Source organism: Aptenodytes patagonicus, chromosome 2 (genome assembly GCF_965638725.1).
Source record: "Aptenodytes patagonicus chromosome 2, bAptPat1.pri.cur, whole genome shotgun sequence".
NCBI classification, from domain to species: domain Eukaryota; kingdom Metazoa; phylum Chordata; class Aves; order Sphenisciformes; family Spheniscidae; genus Aptenodytes; species Aptenodytes patagonicus.
The window spans coordinates 151,834,555-151,852,656 of NC_134950.1; the positions used below are offsets into that span (position 1 = coordinate 151,834,555).

At 42.7% G+C, this 18,102-nt stretch overlaps 1 protein-coding gene across 3 annotated transcripts in view; it reads right to left on the reverse strand.

Moving 5' to 3' along the window:
• Positions 1–16,812, reverse strand: part of PIP4K2A (phosphatidylinositol-5-phosphate 4-kinase type 2 alpha) — a 120,158-nt gene extending 103,346 nt beyond the window's left edge. For 2 of the 3 annotated variants that reach the window (XM_076331683.1, XM_076331684.1), the window contains exon 1: positions 16,519–16,812. In XM_076331683.1, coding sequence (XP_076187798.1) covers positions 16,519–16,659 — 141 coding nt within the window. In that variant the 5' untranslated portion in view covers positions 16,660–16,812. The remainder of the gene's footprint in view (positions 1–16,518) is intronic. The other variant, XM_076331682.1, reaches the window with a different exon arrangement.
• Between the last annotated feature and the right edge of the window lie 1,290 nt (positions 16,813–18,102).

Below are 18,102 nucleotides of genomic sequence, written 5' to 3' on the forward strand. Positions count from 1 at the left end.
CCATAGTCTCACATCATGCCAGGAAGGAGTCTCAGAGGACTAATTGAAAAAAAAGTAGAATAATTTTCTAATTTCTTGACAAAGATGCAGGAGAACAGTTTGCTGAGGTTTCTTTACCACTTACTGCAAAACCCACAGCATTAAAGACAAAATACTAAGATAGATTAAGTCTAATACATTCATTTTTAGGTTCAGCAATAGACTTGGTGTCAGTGTCTCCCATTGGAACAAACAGAAGCATTTCCAAGATCCCCAAAAGCTACCATGGATATGGATTATCTGTATTCCAAATATTTTTTTTTTTTTTTTTACACAAAATCCCATACAGAGACTACACCTTAATTTCCTTTACACTTTAGTTGGCTAGAATTTACTGCAAAGAAGTATGAAAAACATTTCCACTAAAAGACTGGTATTTAAACTGGCAATATCAGTCATCAGATTTTACTGCTTCTTTTCATGACGTAGAAAGTGCAATATTGATTAAGTGTTAAGAGGAGTGAAGCTAATTAGAAGAGATCCAATCAGACAGAATTTGGTGTCTGTTGCTGGAGGACAACAAGCTCAAGAATAAACCAATTTATTAGGATAAGTCTGTTGGTAAAGCCTATACTAGTAGAAACTTTAAGAAGCAGCTGACCTCAAGAGATTTCACTTTTTCTTCTATCACTCCTCCCCTCGATCATCACCAGAATTAACACTTTCCAAGTTTCAAAGTCACTAGTGTCTATACAGGGAGAGAAACCACTACAGCCCAGGATCTGGTTCACAGCTGGCTTAGACTGAGGCTTAGCCTTCCCTCTGCAGCAAGGAATCACACAGCCCAACTCCCAACATGCTGTCTTGCCCACTAGCTGCTCCTACCAGTGCTTAAAAAGGCCACGAGGAGAACCAAGTCATTTTGCTTGTTATTTTAAACGAAAGCAACTCACATCCCACCCCTGTCCTATCTCTGCTCTTCCCTCCCTGCCTCCAGACAGAATTGAGTTTTCGGTGGGACATGCAGCTGACCTGGCTGACCACACAGCTGCACTCGCACTGCTGGCAGAGCGGCTCTCCCATACCCGCGGGAAGGCGAGGTTTTAAGCAGGACCATCCTTTTGCGCTGCCGTTCCAACACATTTGCTCACTCTGACAATGAGGCCATGCCTTTACTTTACAAATCAGCCAGAAATCAGAGAACCATGGCCCTGTCCCAAAAACATGTAAACCCCCAAACAAAATTCCCCTCTGTCCTAGGATACACCCTCTTCCCCTTCCAGATGGAGAGGGAAGGTGCAATGTCAGCTTTAGATCTCTGGAAATCTTTAGGAGTGAAGTCACTACACTGCAGCTTTACTGGCTTCAGGTTAGTTATTTCATACTTCCTGACCTTAAGTACCCCTTGGAGGAGAAAAAAAATAAGAAAGAGCTAATAAATAATTGAAATAGTTCATTAGTAAATCACCATGGAAGGTTAACAAGATTAAATGCCTTCAGTTTCATAGTGTTGGAGCTAAGTGACAAGGAAAATGTCACTTATGTAAAAGATGTTTATATTCACACAGGAAATATTTTATACTTCCAATAAAGCAATGCAACTATTCTGCAGTTATGGCCTGGATAGTTAAAGATGATTAACTATGTTGTGGAGAGTTTCCATTGATTGTTAGCTTAACTCAGCCTTGAAGCAATCTTACACTATTTTTTGTTTCATTCAAATTTTTGGTGGCAATTATCTTTCCAAAACTTTAGACACCCACATGATAAGCACCTCTATCTGATCAGTCACCTTGTACAATTTTAAGAGCGGATTTCACTGCCCATAACCTGGGCCAGCATGACTAGGTTCAGAGTAGAGCTCAAGGCTGGATTTGTTTGACTGCATTTCTATCACTGTTTCATTTAACATGCCTTTCCAAGGTAGCTGCAAAGCTGTCTGCTCGCAGAGGGAGCTGTGAAACAGGTAGCCAGTGTAACAGTGAATCCTGCCAACTCCACCAGAAGCCCCTGTCACATTCTCCAGAACACTTTCCTCCTTGTATTACTTAAGCAAATATATATAAATGTACAGGATCTCACAGCTTTAGAAAGCATTTCACAAAGTGATAGGTTAATCAGGCAGAAAATCAACTGTTCTGTCCTGGAAGATACAGTAAAATTCAAAAATAGCAATCTTTTGACTAGTGTATTTAAAAAAAAATTAAAATATTAAAAAATTGCAAGCTCCCCTCAGTTATGCAGTGGTAGTGCTGTGACTCACTGCACACTATTTTATGTTCAAGGAGTCTAAAAGCTGACCATTTTCATTCCTGGTTTGTCAGGCTTGTTGAAAAAATAGTCTCTGAAGCCTCAGTTTGGAAGAGCCATTATGGCAAAACGATCCCAAACAACATCAAATGCAGAAGGCGGGACTGGACGCTTTTGTCCACTGTACCTCAAGCTCTAAGCCATTAGATATATCTGAAAGCTTGGCTAAAACTAACTGGAAGTTAGTTTTGTCAGACAGATGCATGTTTTTAAAAGAGTGATTAAAAAATTTGGCACAAATTGTAGAGAGATTTCTGTATGGCACAACTCCGTCAACCACAATACTATAACAAGGTTTAGCATTCCTGGACTAAATACATTTCAACAAGCAAGAGATCATTTTCATAAACTAAGTATCCTTTATGGTTACAACCCACAGAATTATATTTAAAACATTTGGCACATCAAGCACATCATGAGGGGGAAAAACATGACTACCCAGACAACTATTAGCCCATATTTTAATCTGGTATGGAAAAAACGTGGTGCATCGGAGCAAAGCTTCAGATATACTCCGTAGTATCTGGAAAGCTGAGTATTTGCATTCCTCAGCAGAGCTGCATGTCAGAGCCCAGCCGAAGTAACATACAAACCCATATAGGCAAAGCATGTCTTGCTCTTCAAACTCGTGTTGCTTGTGAATATTGCTATTTTATACTCTTAGTTTAGAGACTTCTGGCCTGAGGAGGGGTCATGATACTTAAAGCCCCATTCTCTCCAGAATTTTGGTTTGTTTTTTTTAATCATGTGCCAGGTCAACTTCCTGGTTATACCAGTATACACATACACACTTCCCCAGTGCACACTGACATGACTCTCATATACAATACTGACATCCCACAAGAGTGGGTACAACAACATTGCCCAGAGAAGCATCAGAACAGATGCAATAGCAAATTTCATTTTGAGGCAAGATTTGCTTTTCTGTTCAGTAAAATAGGGTTAGAAAAATGGAAAAGCTCTCATCAGCATTTCTTAACTATATGAATTAGTGGGAGAAAAATTAGTGGAGATTTGTGTCAGAAGACTTGCATGCTCTGGGCATGGGTATTACATACTGATCAGCCTCTAGCAAGCTTCTCAATACCAACGCAGATAAAATGCAGACTAGAGAGTGCTGGGAGAAGACAGCTACAGCAGGGAATCTTGATTATCAAGTCCACCTTCTGTAGCATCTCTACCTGCCCTCCAAAAGTTACCTATGGCATTTATGGAATACCTGAGCAGACCTTCTAGGAGCCAAAAAACATGGTTAAAACTACACAAGTAGATAGTTAAGTTACAATAAGTTTGGGTTCCCCCCCCCCCTCCAAATTTCTGTTTACAGGCCCAGCTCACTTAACAGTCTACCTACACCACTTCTTTCCAAGAGTCAAACAAGGACTTCCATTTCTAATAGCATGTTTCTTCTCTCTTCACTTTGCCTGTATGATCTAAGAGTTTAAGTATTATTTCTCTTTACACATTTTGCCTGACTAACATCACTGTTCTTGAGATGACAAAGTTCTTTACTACAGCACATGCAAAATACTTAAAGCTTTCTTCAAAGTATTTGAACAATCAAGTTAAGCTGCCAAGATTTAAACATACCTTTGGAGAAATGGACATGAAAAGGGGAGGTGACACACAACAACTTCTGTGAAAAACTTATTTTAGGGTTCAATTCCTTAGTCTACCAAATAAGGGGAAAACGGCACAAAACATAGCTAGCATGAATCTGACAAACCAGTTCTGAGCTCAAACTTGCCAGCTAAGAAAGCAATGGTAAGTAGTGGAGAACGTGTAGCTCAAGGATCATGCTTTACTCAGCCCTCCATTGCTTCTTCTACCTACTTGAAAACATAATATTAAATTTCATCATCCAAGTGATCCATGCCAGCTTGCACCACTATCTGAGTCAGTGTTCAGTAGCAGGTGAAGAAAAGTAGGGAAGCCTTTGCAGTAAAAATACTTGTCTTGATGAGTACCTATACAACTTCCATCTGAGAACTCTACACAACCAAATCTATGTTCTTCCTTTAACGAAAGGCCTAGGTTTTTTATTTTTTAAATATAAACAGTGCTTGCCATGTCAGAAATGAGTTAATCTCCCAAGTTAACTCTTTGCAAAGACTTTGACCACTAAGTCCAATGTTCACAGAACATTTTAAACCTCCCCCCCCCTTTTTTTCTTTTTTGAGGAACAGGCTATATATACGTCAGAGTCTATCAGCAAGACACAGACCATCCAGGTTCCTTTCATTTTTGCTTATCAAGAGGTTAGTATCGGTCAGAATACAAGTTTGACAGAAGAACAAGCAACCCTGAAATATTAGTTACGTGTTTATGTGTGACACAAATCTCCTGGTTCATGTCTTCAGTTCAGAAAGGGGTCCCATGGCACCATAAATAAAAGCGAGCAGGTTACTTCAGGTTAAGGTGTTACTGCCCACCAGCTCAGTACATGGATGTCTATGCCCTTGGCCAACTCAACTACAAGTAGTAATACATTGATTTAAACCATCACATTTTAATTCCACTTTGTAAATGAAGTAACACAGGCTCCCTTAAATCCCAAGTTTTTAAAAAAAGTAGTTTTAACATGACTTTTAGCCTTGCTTTTGAGGTAAACATACACACATAGCAACAGCTACTTAAGGGACTGAATTATATCTGCCAGCTAGCCATATTTCTATACCCCTCAACTCCCCCTGTTCTTAATAAAGTTAATTTCTGAACTTTTGTTCAGCATTATGCTGCCACAAGAATAGTACAGTATCCTGTGACAATGCCAAACAAGAATGTTTTGCTGCCCCTGATAACTCTTAAGAAAAGTAAATAAATGAGCATTTTTACATGCCAAGTAACATAAGGATTGCTTAGCCACTTCAGCAGCACAAGGATGCCCTCCAAACTACCAGTCATTAAATACGTTCTATTGCAGAATGGTTAGAAACATGGCTTTTCAGGAAAGAGTCTCCACATTTTAAAGGGCATTTATAATGGTGTGGACAAAACCTCAGGCACATCACTCTAGATTAGTTAGCAAGAACAAGCCCACTGTAGAAGAGTCAGCACCATTCACATCCCAATGGACCTTCTTCACCTTTCAAGTGATCAACACATCACACAGGAGGAATCACTGCTTTCAGGCTCTTCCAGTAAATTCTTAGGTGCTCAGCCTTTAATTGTGAAGCAAGTCATGTTCAACCAGAAAACCTTAGGAAGTAGTTCACAGGAAAATGAAAAAGTTGATGACTTAAACATGAAAGTCTGGGAGCTTTCCTCAACAAGATAGAAATATTAAAAGATATCCTACCAAATGACACCTTCCAAGGAAAAACTTGCAATATACCTTCTCTGAAAGATTCAGCTAGTACAAAAATGTCTGAAGAGTAATTAGCTTGAAAAGTTAACTAAAAACACCACTACCAACCACAGATAATTGCTGTATGTGGGGAAAAAAACCCTGACAAGTGGTATTGGGAGATGTGGTGGAAAAGGAAAAAAATTCACCCCACTCCCACCAAGAAAAAGGCATAAAGCACTAGCAAGATTCAAGATGCTCAAGATTTCAATACTGTTTTGCTTTGATGTACTGCAACAGAATGATCTGAGGAGGGAGAAGGAGTGCAGGATTCTGTGAGCCCAGAGACATCTGAACTGTATTAACATCCCTGAGCCAACATAGTCTGAAGGGCATTGCTCACTCAAATGAAATAGCCAGCTACAACTGCCTGCAGCTGTAGGTAGGAGAGAGAAAGCAGCATTGTTGAATCAGCTGAAGACCAAAATAACAGCTGGAGAAATTGCTATATCAGGAACTCCCTGCATCCATAGAAATGGGCAAGAGGTTCTGAAAACAGTGGTTGCAGTGCTTTTTGCCTGCAAGCAAGTACATGTGTTTGTTAACAAGCACTAAGATTTCATTTCTGTAAATTAGTTTTACCACTTGTCTTCTGTGGGCTGGGGGAACATCCAGAAAGCTTTTCTTGTTTGTTTAGTCCTGTCCACTGTGCAAGCACAGGAGAAGGCTGGTTTACATATCACAGATTGCAAGTGAAGCATGAGTCAGACTGAAAACTCACTAATCTGACGACTCTGCTTAAGACCCAAAAGAATATTTATGCCAGAAAATTTCTCTTCAATCCTCCTCTGCTACCCTTATTATGACCAGAGGGGGGAAAAACGTCAAGAGCAGCAGGGAAACCCTAGTTTGCATCAGCCCCAAGCTGCTGCACAAGAGGGTGGTGCTGAGCTGCAGCACCTCACCAAGCATCTGACACTGCATTTCAGTTTGAGTGAGTCATTTCTGAGTCCTACAACTGCAAGTTTGTGGTGACTGAGGAGCAGGAGGTTGGGTATGGGCTTTCCAGTGAAGTCAGCTTGTTTGAGACTACTATCTTTCCCAGAAAGACAACCAGCTCTTTTGAATAGCCAACTGAGACAGAATGTGTTGATAAGTACTTCCTCTTCAAGGACTTACTGTAAAAATAATCTTATTTCAAGTATAAGCCTTTAAATATTATCACTACTTGGACCAAACAGTTTCAGATACTTACTTTATGAATCAAGAACCAATTTGCATACCATCTTTAAAACCGGAGTTGTATATCTTTTTACAGGCTGTTTGAGTAAGTCTGGAAGAGATCACATTATTTTTCTTTCAGGATTGGAAAAGGTACAGAAACCCCCTAGAAACTGATTAGTACGTAAGTACAAACTCCAGAGACGAGATCTACCCAAACAGCATTTCAGTGATCGTTTTCATTATTTGCAAAAGAAAATCATGCAATACTTCATGAAAATAGGATACTCATTAAAGAGGCACAAATTTTAGAACCATTACCCTGAATGCAAGCGTTTGTGTCACTGTTCTCAGAATTACACAGAAGCCAGAAGTAACCTTGTCTACCATTAGGCCTTTATTAAAAAAAAAGAAAAAAGCAAGTAGCAGCATTAGTATCATAACTTCAAAATCTAAAATAAAAATAGATATCCCATCCCTCAACTGCTTTCTCAATTTCTGGTATTTTGCAATTTGGTCTCCCAAAACTGGGTCTAGATTCAGATCAAAAAGTCAGAAAGACTGAAGCAGGAAGCTCAGAGATTAGCAACCTTGCTTTTGTTATGTCAATCTTCTGATTGTTGCTCAGCTTCAGGCAACCATAATACATCAGATTTACACACTGTAAAGGCCCTGACAATTACATACTTGAAGAGTATTTCTCTGAGCTCCACTACAAAGTTTTCTAATCACCCAGAACCTAATGCACTATGTGAGCCACACCGTAACATCAATAAATACTAACTACAGACAGCTTACATGGCTGAGAGAGAAAACAAGTACACTGAACAAATAGAAACACAGCCAACACCACGACATCAGAACTTGCTGTACCAAAAATAGTTTTGGTACCTAAGTGATCTAGCAAGGGTCTACAAATCACTGGGCAACACAAAGCAGAACAAAACTCTGCAAAACAGCTTTAAGTCTGCTTTGCAACAGGACATGCCACAGATATCAGAACTATTAGTTTAATAACAGAATTATTGAGGCTTGGCACCACAAGCTAGTCAGATATTGCCCAGTTTCAGTTCAGTATAATAAAATTGTTACTAAGCTGCTTTCTTTTGACTGGTCTTAGGCTAACCAAGTTGGGTATTTTCCTCTCTCCCTCCTCCTCCAAAAAAAAAAAGTCAGTGACTGCTACAGCCACGAGCTTGATATCCTACAAGAGAAGATTTAAGGTAGGATTCTCAAGAATTACTATTGTTTAGAAGATCTTCCAAACATTGGTGTTTACCTCTAAAAGCAACTTCAAAAATTTCAGCCCCTAGGAAGCCATTACAACTTTTCTGAAGACATTTACTCTCTACCTGGATAGGCAGATTATGAGGTTAGGTGGTTCAGTGTGTTCCAAAGACCAAGACTGAAGAGATGACCAGAAACGAACAGGTACAACAGAGACAGTTCCGTCTCTTACAAAATATATTACTATTTCAAAAGGTTAAAATAGTTGAGAAAGGTTTCCATGTTGAGAGTGCAGAATCCACAATGAGAGTTCTCTACTCAAGTGTTTTTTACTATGGGCAACAGTATAATTCCAGGCTACCAAATATGAAATTGAGCTCTAGACAGGAGATTACTGGTCAGTCAAGGAATACACACCAGAGCTACCCGAGTCCCTCCAACTGTCCTAAGCAACTGTAAAAACTTGCTTTAAAGTATGCATACATCAGTCTCTTCCCTCCACTCTCCCTGCAGTGTTTGCAGCTCCTCTTTTAAGCTGGACTAATGCTTGTGGATATGGCCTGATATGGCCTGTTGTGGTATAAAAACCCTGCCCTCTTCACTCTTCTGCATTAGTTTTTCCTCTAGAGCATCTCCCCAAATGAACTCACCACAGGATCTGATCAGTGCCAGAAGAAGAGTGGAAACAAGTCCAGCAGCCCCAGCTTTAGCTGGCTTAGGTATTACGGAGGCTGCGGTTTGACTAACCTCATGCTAACATGAACTGGCACTTCCTTACAAAGCAGTTATTTTGCCCCATCTTCTCTGCTTTTGCACCAACTCCATGTTGTTCTTTGTGCTGGCACAGCTGTTCGCATGGCTGGATGACAAACTTCAGTGAATTATGGTCCATCTAAAAACTCCTCAAAAGGTATTTTTGCTGGATTATTACTTTGGAGCTGGGTAATTACTGGTAAGGAAAACAGATATGGCTGAACTTGTTAACCAGGAAGACTGGAATGGCAGAGACTCGACTGATAAAATGCAAACACAGGAATAGCAGAGTTGTGAAAGGTGAGACAGCATATAACAGAGACACCAAGAGGGAGACTGGGAAAAGTGAAAGATTAAACCAGTTAGCTCAGGTGGCTGCAAGGTGGTTCCGAGAGTCTCAGCCTCACCAAGGAGCTCCACAGGCTTTCTAATATGCCACATAAGGGAATGTGATTTTTTCAGTTTTGTCTTACAATCTAGAAGGATCATGCATATGCTCACAGCTGTGTTAAGGATATTAAGGTTGCCTTGGGAACTTAAAATGCACATAAAAGAGCTGGATTAGACTAATTACCTTGCCTCAGTACACAAGGTAGTTGTTCACCAAGTCTGATGAAAAATAAGTACTCTAAAAGGTGTGTGGCCATAGGTATTTCTGCTGCAAACTATTCAACCCCGCTCTTTGAAGATAAAGCTAATGTTTTCTTTTCAGTTTGTGACATCCATCACTACAGCATTTAGCTACTTCAAACAATTTCCACAACACCCTTATTAAGCAATCTCTCAACACAAAACTGATTAACTTATTATAGATCAGCACAGGCTCAATAGGAAGATCACAAGACAGATGTTCACACAGCAAACCACATGCAAGAAGTCACCATCTCAACAATTCAAAGCTAAGCCATTTCACCACTTACCGGGATGCAGACCATGAAAACTAACAAGGTTTGTCATTACCATCCCATAGCTGAGGCAGCAATTTCTTAGACTGCTTCAGCTATTTTGCTAAGTGCAAACATGTGCTTTACCAACAGTGAAAATAAGGAAGAGAAATCAGGACTTTTGTTAGACATCTAAATAGTAAGCATCAAGTATAAAAAGTGGAAAAACATGGAAATAGGCCTTGGGAGTAAACATAAGATAATGAATTCATACTGGAGTCCATTACCCACAACAGCAGTCATAATCACTTAAAAATCAGGAGAAAATGAAGATGAACATTCTTTCAAGCCTTTAAAACCTCATAGTTCAACAAGAAAGATGACTAACCTTTCAACAAGTCAAGATATCTGTAAGCCAACATGACTACAACTCTAACTGAGCACTTAGCTCTGGCAAGATTACACTGAAGATATGTAAATAATAGGTAGTTTCACCTTACTCTAAAGTTCTCATGAAGTTGCATAATGTACAGGTAGCCTATGGAACCCTACGGCACAAGATGTTTTCAAGGAAGAGTAGAAAACAGGACTGTACAGCAGGAACTGCATAATGGGGCGAGTCAGTTATATTAAACAAGGTTTGTCACCCTGAAACTACAGGAAGAAAACAAACACCTACAAGGCTCTGGCCAACGGGCATAATGCAAGTGTCTGCTTAAATGGGCAAAGAATTTGAAAATAATCCCCTAGAGACTCTTTCTTAAGGTATCTGGTGCAGGATACTCAAATAAGATGACTAAGTTGAGTCAGCAAAGCAAATTTGTACTGCCTGTTTGCTTTGCTGAACGTTGTCCAGCCCTCCCCGCTGTGGTTAATGAAATTCAGTTTCAAAAACCTATAGGCAAAAAACCCCCCTAGCCTTTGCAGCACCTTACCTTGTAGGGCGGAATAAACTACAGAAAGTAGCTTTGAAACTGGTGTCAGAGCTCTTTTCATAGCCCTTCCTGTCTCATCTCTAATAGAAGCTATTGTATGTGTCCCTTTCCATAGTTCAGAGAGGGACATGAAATATCACTCCCATTTGTATTTCATGCAGGAATGTTTACTACCTTTAACCCAACCATAATAAATATTTACAGTTTGTATTTTTACTAGTCCATCCACTCAGTTGCAAAAGCAGTATCAAATTAATTTCTGCAGTACACAGAGCCTGACACCCAAAAAAGAACCAGGTTTTCAACAAATAGCTCTTCCTGTTCTACTTCCTTCTATATACAAACATCTAGGCTGAGTGCCCAGCTGACTTTATTTTAAAATAGTTTTAATTGCTTTATTATCTGCTCTGCTGTAATCAATGCTTTTTAATACCTTGTTTCTTCCTGCTTCTTAGAAAGAGCCTTCTCCTATGTAGTCTACCACCACTTTCATTAAACAATTAATAAGGTTCATTGTTTTTTTTTTCCAAGCTCACTGTTACGAATATCGAGTTAACTCTAAGATCAGTAACTTTAGTTTTACTTTGTCTCAGTCATTTTGAAAAGCCACTTAGAGCACAAGTGCAGTAGTGATGTTCTGTATTAAATACAAATACTAGCAACACAGTTGACAACACAACTGATGAGTAGCCCTCCCCATCTCAAGACAGTTTCCAACCAACCTGTTGTGCTGACAGCCAATGCCATGAGTCAACATTATAGTTCCATATCCTCAGGGTTTCACTAGTCTCATCATCATTTAAGAGTATATTAAAAATACGGACCCAGAAGTTATCAGCTCCCATAACTTATGAAGATACACTGCTGTGGGTTTGTTTTTGTGGATTTTTCCCCTCTCTTTAAAGGAAACTGATCATAAACGTAAGTCAGTAGTTTTTATTCCAGAGGGCATAAACTAACTTTTAATTATTTTAGGCTTCATTTTTCTAATGATCTATTCAATAAGATCTTTTTGGTGTCATTTTCCTAAATGGACAATGTTTCAGGATAGGAAGTTCTTAGGAGAGAGGCTAGGTAAGTCAATAGTAAGAAACTTGATTTATGCCACGAACTGAGAGGGTACACGTTTACCTAACAAGCTCTCAAGTGCCATCTTAAAACATAAGGACAGGCATGAATAAGTGAGCTATTTGTGTATTTGTCTGGATAAAAGTTTGTAACAGGAAAGAAAAGTATGCTAGCTAAAAAAAACCCAAACTGAAAACTGACGAGAACACAGACATTTTATAGCTTTCTCTAGAGATACATAAGCTTTCCTAACATGACCAAAATATCCTAGTATGTATGAGCGGGAAAGATGTATTTAGTTGTCATGCTTTTTTTTTTCCCCTCCCCTCTTCTAACTGTAATGGTGAATGAATCCAGGAGTTCCACTGACAGATAGAGGAGTCCCATGGCTCTCTCTCCTTTTATTGTTCTGTCCTGGTGTTGTTCCACTTTTGTTAAAAAGATCGAGACAGATTACAGCCGAGAGTGCAACAGTAGCATCAGGCTCACAGTGCCTCATGTGAGCAGTTGAAGGAGGTCGTGGAGTTTATTATCTGTTGAATTCTTCACCCATGGAAAGTACACTCTTTCTGATGTACTCTGCAATACGCTGGGGGGGGGGGGGGAGGGGGGAAGTAATTTGATCCATGTATTCTTATTGTTCCACTTGCTTATTAGGCAGCAAGTGCCACTGAGAAGTCAGGCGCTGCTAAATTTTTAGATCAGCTTGTAATCCTCCAAGAAACAGATGGCAATTACAGATTCCAGGGGCTGGGAGGGGCGGTGGTTTGGTTTTAGTTGCGTTCTTTTTTAAACTTGTACAGCATGCTCAAGAACTTCATTAGGCATTCATTCTCTTCTCCTAAATATATTTAATTTAATGGTTGACACAGGAGGTGAGGTCTCCAGCAGTCCAGTCTTCACCTCAAAATTAGTTACAAAACCCCCCCACTTCTACTAATTTTCTTCCATCTTTGTGGGTGATATGTTTTGAAGGACCTAAGCCTAGTTACCTACAAATTTCCAGCTTTCCTAACAAGCTTCTAGCAGAAGCAGGCAACCAACACAAGCAAGAGCAGACTCACTATCATTGTGCCTGGGACGATCATCATAGACTGCAGAAAACACAGAATGCCTGGCTTTCATTTTTGGCACAGAAAACAAGGAGGGAGAAATTACTTCCAAAAGCATGAGGCAAAAAGTTACATGCCACCTTCCTTCCCTCTCCTCCTTCCCACAGTTATTGGAAATCCACCAGCAGTGACAATATGGAGGTAAGAATAAGGACGTTATTTACCACATCAGTTGTAAATGAAATATTATTACAATTATGTTAACTAGCTAAAAATATAGCTTTAAGTCATACTAACCACTGAGTTTAAGCATTTGTTTCAGTAGCACGGCCAGATTATCTTTGACAGTGTAAAAGACTGAGATAAGATCAACTCTTAATGATGCAGATGCCTGCAACATCCAAGCACACCGACAATTAGTCTTTGCTGCTACAAGTCATCAGTATTATAATCTCGTCTACAAAATGGGACACAGTTGCTTTCCCTTTCACTTAGCAGAAAGTTTCATTCAACAGCGTATTTCAGCATACCGAGAAATGAATTTACAGCTCTGAATGTGAGCGCTATTTTCCTGCTTCTTAAGATATTTGGGTAATGTTTACATGTTTTCCCCTCACATGCTCTTCTAAGTTATTACTGAATTTGACTGCATTACCAAGCATAATTTTGCATTAGGTATCTCTCTACTTCTACCTAAACAACAACTGAGACCACCAAAGCGATTTGCTTACAGTTTCTTGGATGGGGAGTAATTTGTAAGAACCTTGGGTAACAGACATCTCCCTGCAGATTTTTTTCCCATTAAAAAGTCACACCTTTGCTGTAAGCCCTGTGCTTTGTGACACCAATGCTCAAGATCTCCCTTTATAGAGTCATGTTTCCTCCTAGGACAGGAGAGTTAAGAGAACAGTTCTTGTAACTTTTTCCTTAGCTGAAGCTTCTTCACACATTCAATTTAAAATCTGAAAATCCTCCAAAACTCAACTATCAAGTACAGCGGTATTTTTGCCCCAAGATCAAAAAGTTAAAAAGCCTGCAGAAAAATCTGCTTTTCCCTTTTTATCTTCACCAAGTGCTTCCTTCCAATATATGCCGCATCCTGTCAGAAATGTGGGAACTGCATCTCAGCTGCCCTGTTTCAATACATACTTATTCCCCAAGACAGTTAGTAAGACTCAGAGACTGCTATTGTCTCGTTAATTGATATGCACCGCGCTGGAAGCAGCCTTAAATATGATTTTTCAGATGACTATGTTCTAAGTTTATTTAGTTACTATCATGAACTATGATGTATGCTCATTTCCTAGTCTAACCTTTGCTTATGGATTTCTGTTCATTCTGCTAAGAAACTTAAGGATCCTTAATTCCTGTTCTTAATGAATCCTCGCATGTAATCTGTTTTTCTCCCATGAGAAATTCTTATTTATGATAACAGAGTCCAACCACACTGAACACTTATTTTCATTTGCTGGACAGTGCCACATCAAGCATTACAAACTGACAGGGTAAGCATTTAACAGAGGAGCCTGCAACACTTCAGTGCTGCATTCTTGGCTAAGAAGAGATGTTTAGATTTGAACACATCAAATTAACACACACACCCCCCCCCGTGCCTCTCATTCAGAGGGATTTTGCTTCCATGGGGCCCAAAGTATTATTCATGATTACACCTTGCAGCCGAGTAAAGAAATGGAAGACATCTGCAGAACACACAGCAGATACTCACGCCTACAACCATCATCTTCATGTGAAGATGAAGCTGCATTTCTCTGAGCCTGTTGTATTGCTGAGCTTGCTCTTTGAGCCCCCCCATGAAAGGATTTTAGTTTACAATTTTTAGTTTTATTTGCACGAACCAGTGTGCTGTTTTATTACATTTGCTAATGGGAACAGCTACGTACACCACAGTACCTGATTGCAGGAGTCATGTACAGTGTTGTGTTTGTCACTATTTACTTCGTTGTTATTTGTACTGGAGAGGTCCTTCCTCCGAAAGTAGTGGTATTTCCAGTATGAACGCATGTAGCAACGAGCTGTTGCAACAGGAAGATCTCTGTTCTCGTCAGAGATCTTCTCCCTCTCTCTCCCCAGGGAGACTGCCAATAGCTAGCGCACTACCATTCAGTAGACATCTCTCACCCTGTAATTATCAGCTTGCTTTCTTTTATTAAAGAGGCCTATTTGGGAATTTTTCTATCAATAATGCTAGTCACTAAAGGAGCAAAAGAAACTCGTGTATTTAAGCCCAATTCTGGCAAACAGCATTCTGTGCACTTCCACAGTTAGAGATCTTTTTGCTTTGCAGATAAATATCTAGTTTCTTATCAGCTCATGACATAGGATGTCACTGCTTATAACTGACCTACAGAAAACTTGAAATCCTTTGTCACCATTTCGTACTGACTCACAGGGCTATCTTAACAGACTATTTAACCTCACTAGAGCTTCTCCTCTGTCATCCACACCATGTTGGTGAGTACAGTTAAAGCATTTCCCTCTAGACCATCACTTCAGGCGCTGTGCTGTTTAACACAGATCTAACAGTGCTTAGCCTTGATGCTCAGCCTCCAGGCTTTGGGCAAAAACTACCAAAACGTACACAAAGGAAAAAGCCTCACAGGATTTGGGTGCGTAGGAAACAAAAGGAATACCGAGTTAACACTACAGAATCATAGAATTCTATGAAACAGGCAAAGCAGTCCATAGTGTTAACTCGGTATTCCTTTTGTTTCCTACGCAAAAGGAATACCGAGTTAACACTATGGACTGCTTTTCCTGTTTCATGAAGCTGTTACAAAATTTGTAGTCTAATCTCAAACTGCACCGACAGTTATTCTTACAAGCTCTTACGCAGCAAGAAGAAGTAACCCACATAAACCCAACATTTGGACGTACAGACTTTGCACCATCAAGGGAAGAGAGTAAGTTTTTGGCTTAACTGCCCTGATACCTGATTTTAGGTGATCTTTGAGCTCTACACTTTTAACCTGCCATGGTAGCTATTTAAAGATGTAAAGCTGCGACTTGAGCCTCATAATGCCCAAACCATGTGACATCTTTACCAGGCTCCTAGTTTTAACGCTTAACAGCAGCAGTTCAACGTTACTGCACCCGGTACAGGGACTCTTTTGAAGACAGAGCAGCCCATCATCCGCAGGGTGATATAGCACTCCGCAAGTGTTGCAATTCTGCTGCTTTACCACATCAAAACCCGGCCCTCCTCCCCTCCCCCAAGCGCACAAAACCGTCAAGAGACACTCGCTTAAGCAAACTGCACGGAAGACGGTAAAAACTTCACTAGTTAAACGCTAATAACTGGGTGTTTTTTTTTTTAACCGCAGTACATTTATGTAACGCCCGCTCGCGGGTGGCGGCAGGAGCGGAGCGGCTCAGGCTCCGCTCGTACCACCGTCCCTTCACGGGCACCACCCGTACGCTGTTTAACGAGCGGAACCGCCGATCGATAGGACACAGGCGACCGCAGGCACCCTGGCACGCCGCGGCCGGCGGCAGCCCCGCGCCTCCCGGGCAGCCGGCCGCGCATCGCCCCCGCCCCGGCAGGACACCGCAGCCTTCCCCGGCGCCCCCCGCCCGCGCTTACCGCGCTCGGTAACGCGCTCCCAGCGCCCCGCTGGGGCGGAGGGCGACAACCGGCGGGCGGCTCCCGGCGGCACGTGCCTCCCCGGTCCCGCCTGCGTCCCCTGCAGCCGCCCCACATCGCCGCTCCCCCTCCCCCCCCCCAGCCCCCGGGGAGCGATGCCCCGGTGGGGCGGGCGGGCGGCGGGGTCAGCCGCGGCGCTTACCGAGTGGTTGACCCCCCACATGAGGACGCTGAGCAGCGGGTCGCTAGCCCGGAACAACTTCACTTTTTGCGCCACGAAGTGCTTTTTCTTGGTCTTGGTTTTACTCGCCATGACGGGCACGATGCTGCTGGGGGCCGCCATGGCGCAGCCGGCGGCGGAGGGGGAAGCGGCGGGAGGGAGGGAAGGCAGGAGAGAAAGGAAGGGGCGAGTCAGCGCCCCAGCCCCGCGGGCAGGCGAGGGGGCAGGCGGCCGGCGGCGGGCTGGCAGCCGCGGGATGCCGCGCGCATCCCGGCCTGGCCACCGGTGCCGCGCGCTGAAATGGCCCCGCTCGCGCGCCGCGGCCCCGCCCCCCTTCGCCCCTTCCCCCCCCCCCCCCCGCGGGGGAGCCGCCGCCCGCCACGCACCGCGCCGCCGCGCCCCGCCCCCGCAGCCGGCGCGGGAACGCCGGCGGAGTTTCGGTTCCTGCCGCCCCACTGCGCATGCCCCTCCCGGCTGGCGCTTGCGCGGCCGCTGTGGAGAAGGCGGTGCCCTCAGGGCGGCCTCCGACGGCCTTGGCGGGGGGCGAGCGGCGCGGAAGGGAGAAAGGGGACTAAGGGGGAGGGCGGGAGGCAGGACGTGGGGTGAGGCAGGAGAGGAGGGTGCGAGGGAGGGCTGGGAAGAGGGGGGTTGCCCTCGCTCCCCTCACTGTGGGGAGAGGGGCCTTTGGAGACGAACCCCAGCTGAGCATCTGCCCGGGGAAGAAGGTGGTTCTCGTCACCTGCCCAGTGCCCGGCTTCCCACCCTCACACTCGCCTCCAAGTCCTCTGGGAAACAAAACCTACCATCATCCTAATCTTTATCTGACTATAATCATACAAAAACCGCAGAAAGTAATGATGTGTAAGTTTCCAGTTCCCCTTCCTGTAAAGAGACCTCTAGGAGTGACAAGGACACCCTGAGGTAGGACTTTGCCAATTGCTCCTGACCTGACCTAGCTCCAGTCTGTGAGCAGCGCGATTCGTTTCAGCCAGCATACAGCAAACACTGAAAACTCAGTCTCTCCTGCAGAAGTATTGCACCCCTATAAACTACACTCCTATATTCATACCCACAGCAAAAAAAATGTTTCTTAACTGCCTCTATGGCCAGAGGGGATGTAGTCAGCGGTAGACAACATCCTGCAAAGGCACATCTGCCCAACTCAGAAGCATTGTGCACAACATATACTTTCCTCCGCTGTATAGTGGAGGAACCTTAATGACAACTGCAGTCACTGTTCAGGGTCAATACACATAGATAACGCAGAGTATACATCTCCTGTGCATTCACAATAAGTCATCCATCAACTTCTGAATCATACAGAATGACCTGCCTGCTGTAGATCTTGCTTTGTTCGTCAGCTGATCATTCAGCAAGGTGACCAGATCCTGAGGGAGAAGCAAGAGCAGGGCTGCTCCATGAGGGTGGACAAACCAGCAGCCAAGGGTCATCCCAGTCCAAGCAGTGCCCTCAGCAACGGGGCCCAGTCCCACAGGGTCCACACATAGGTGCTGACAACAGCACGCATCAGCAGCCCCAGAGAAGCTGAGGTGATGAACCAGGCCC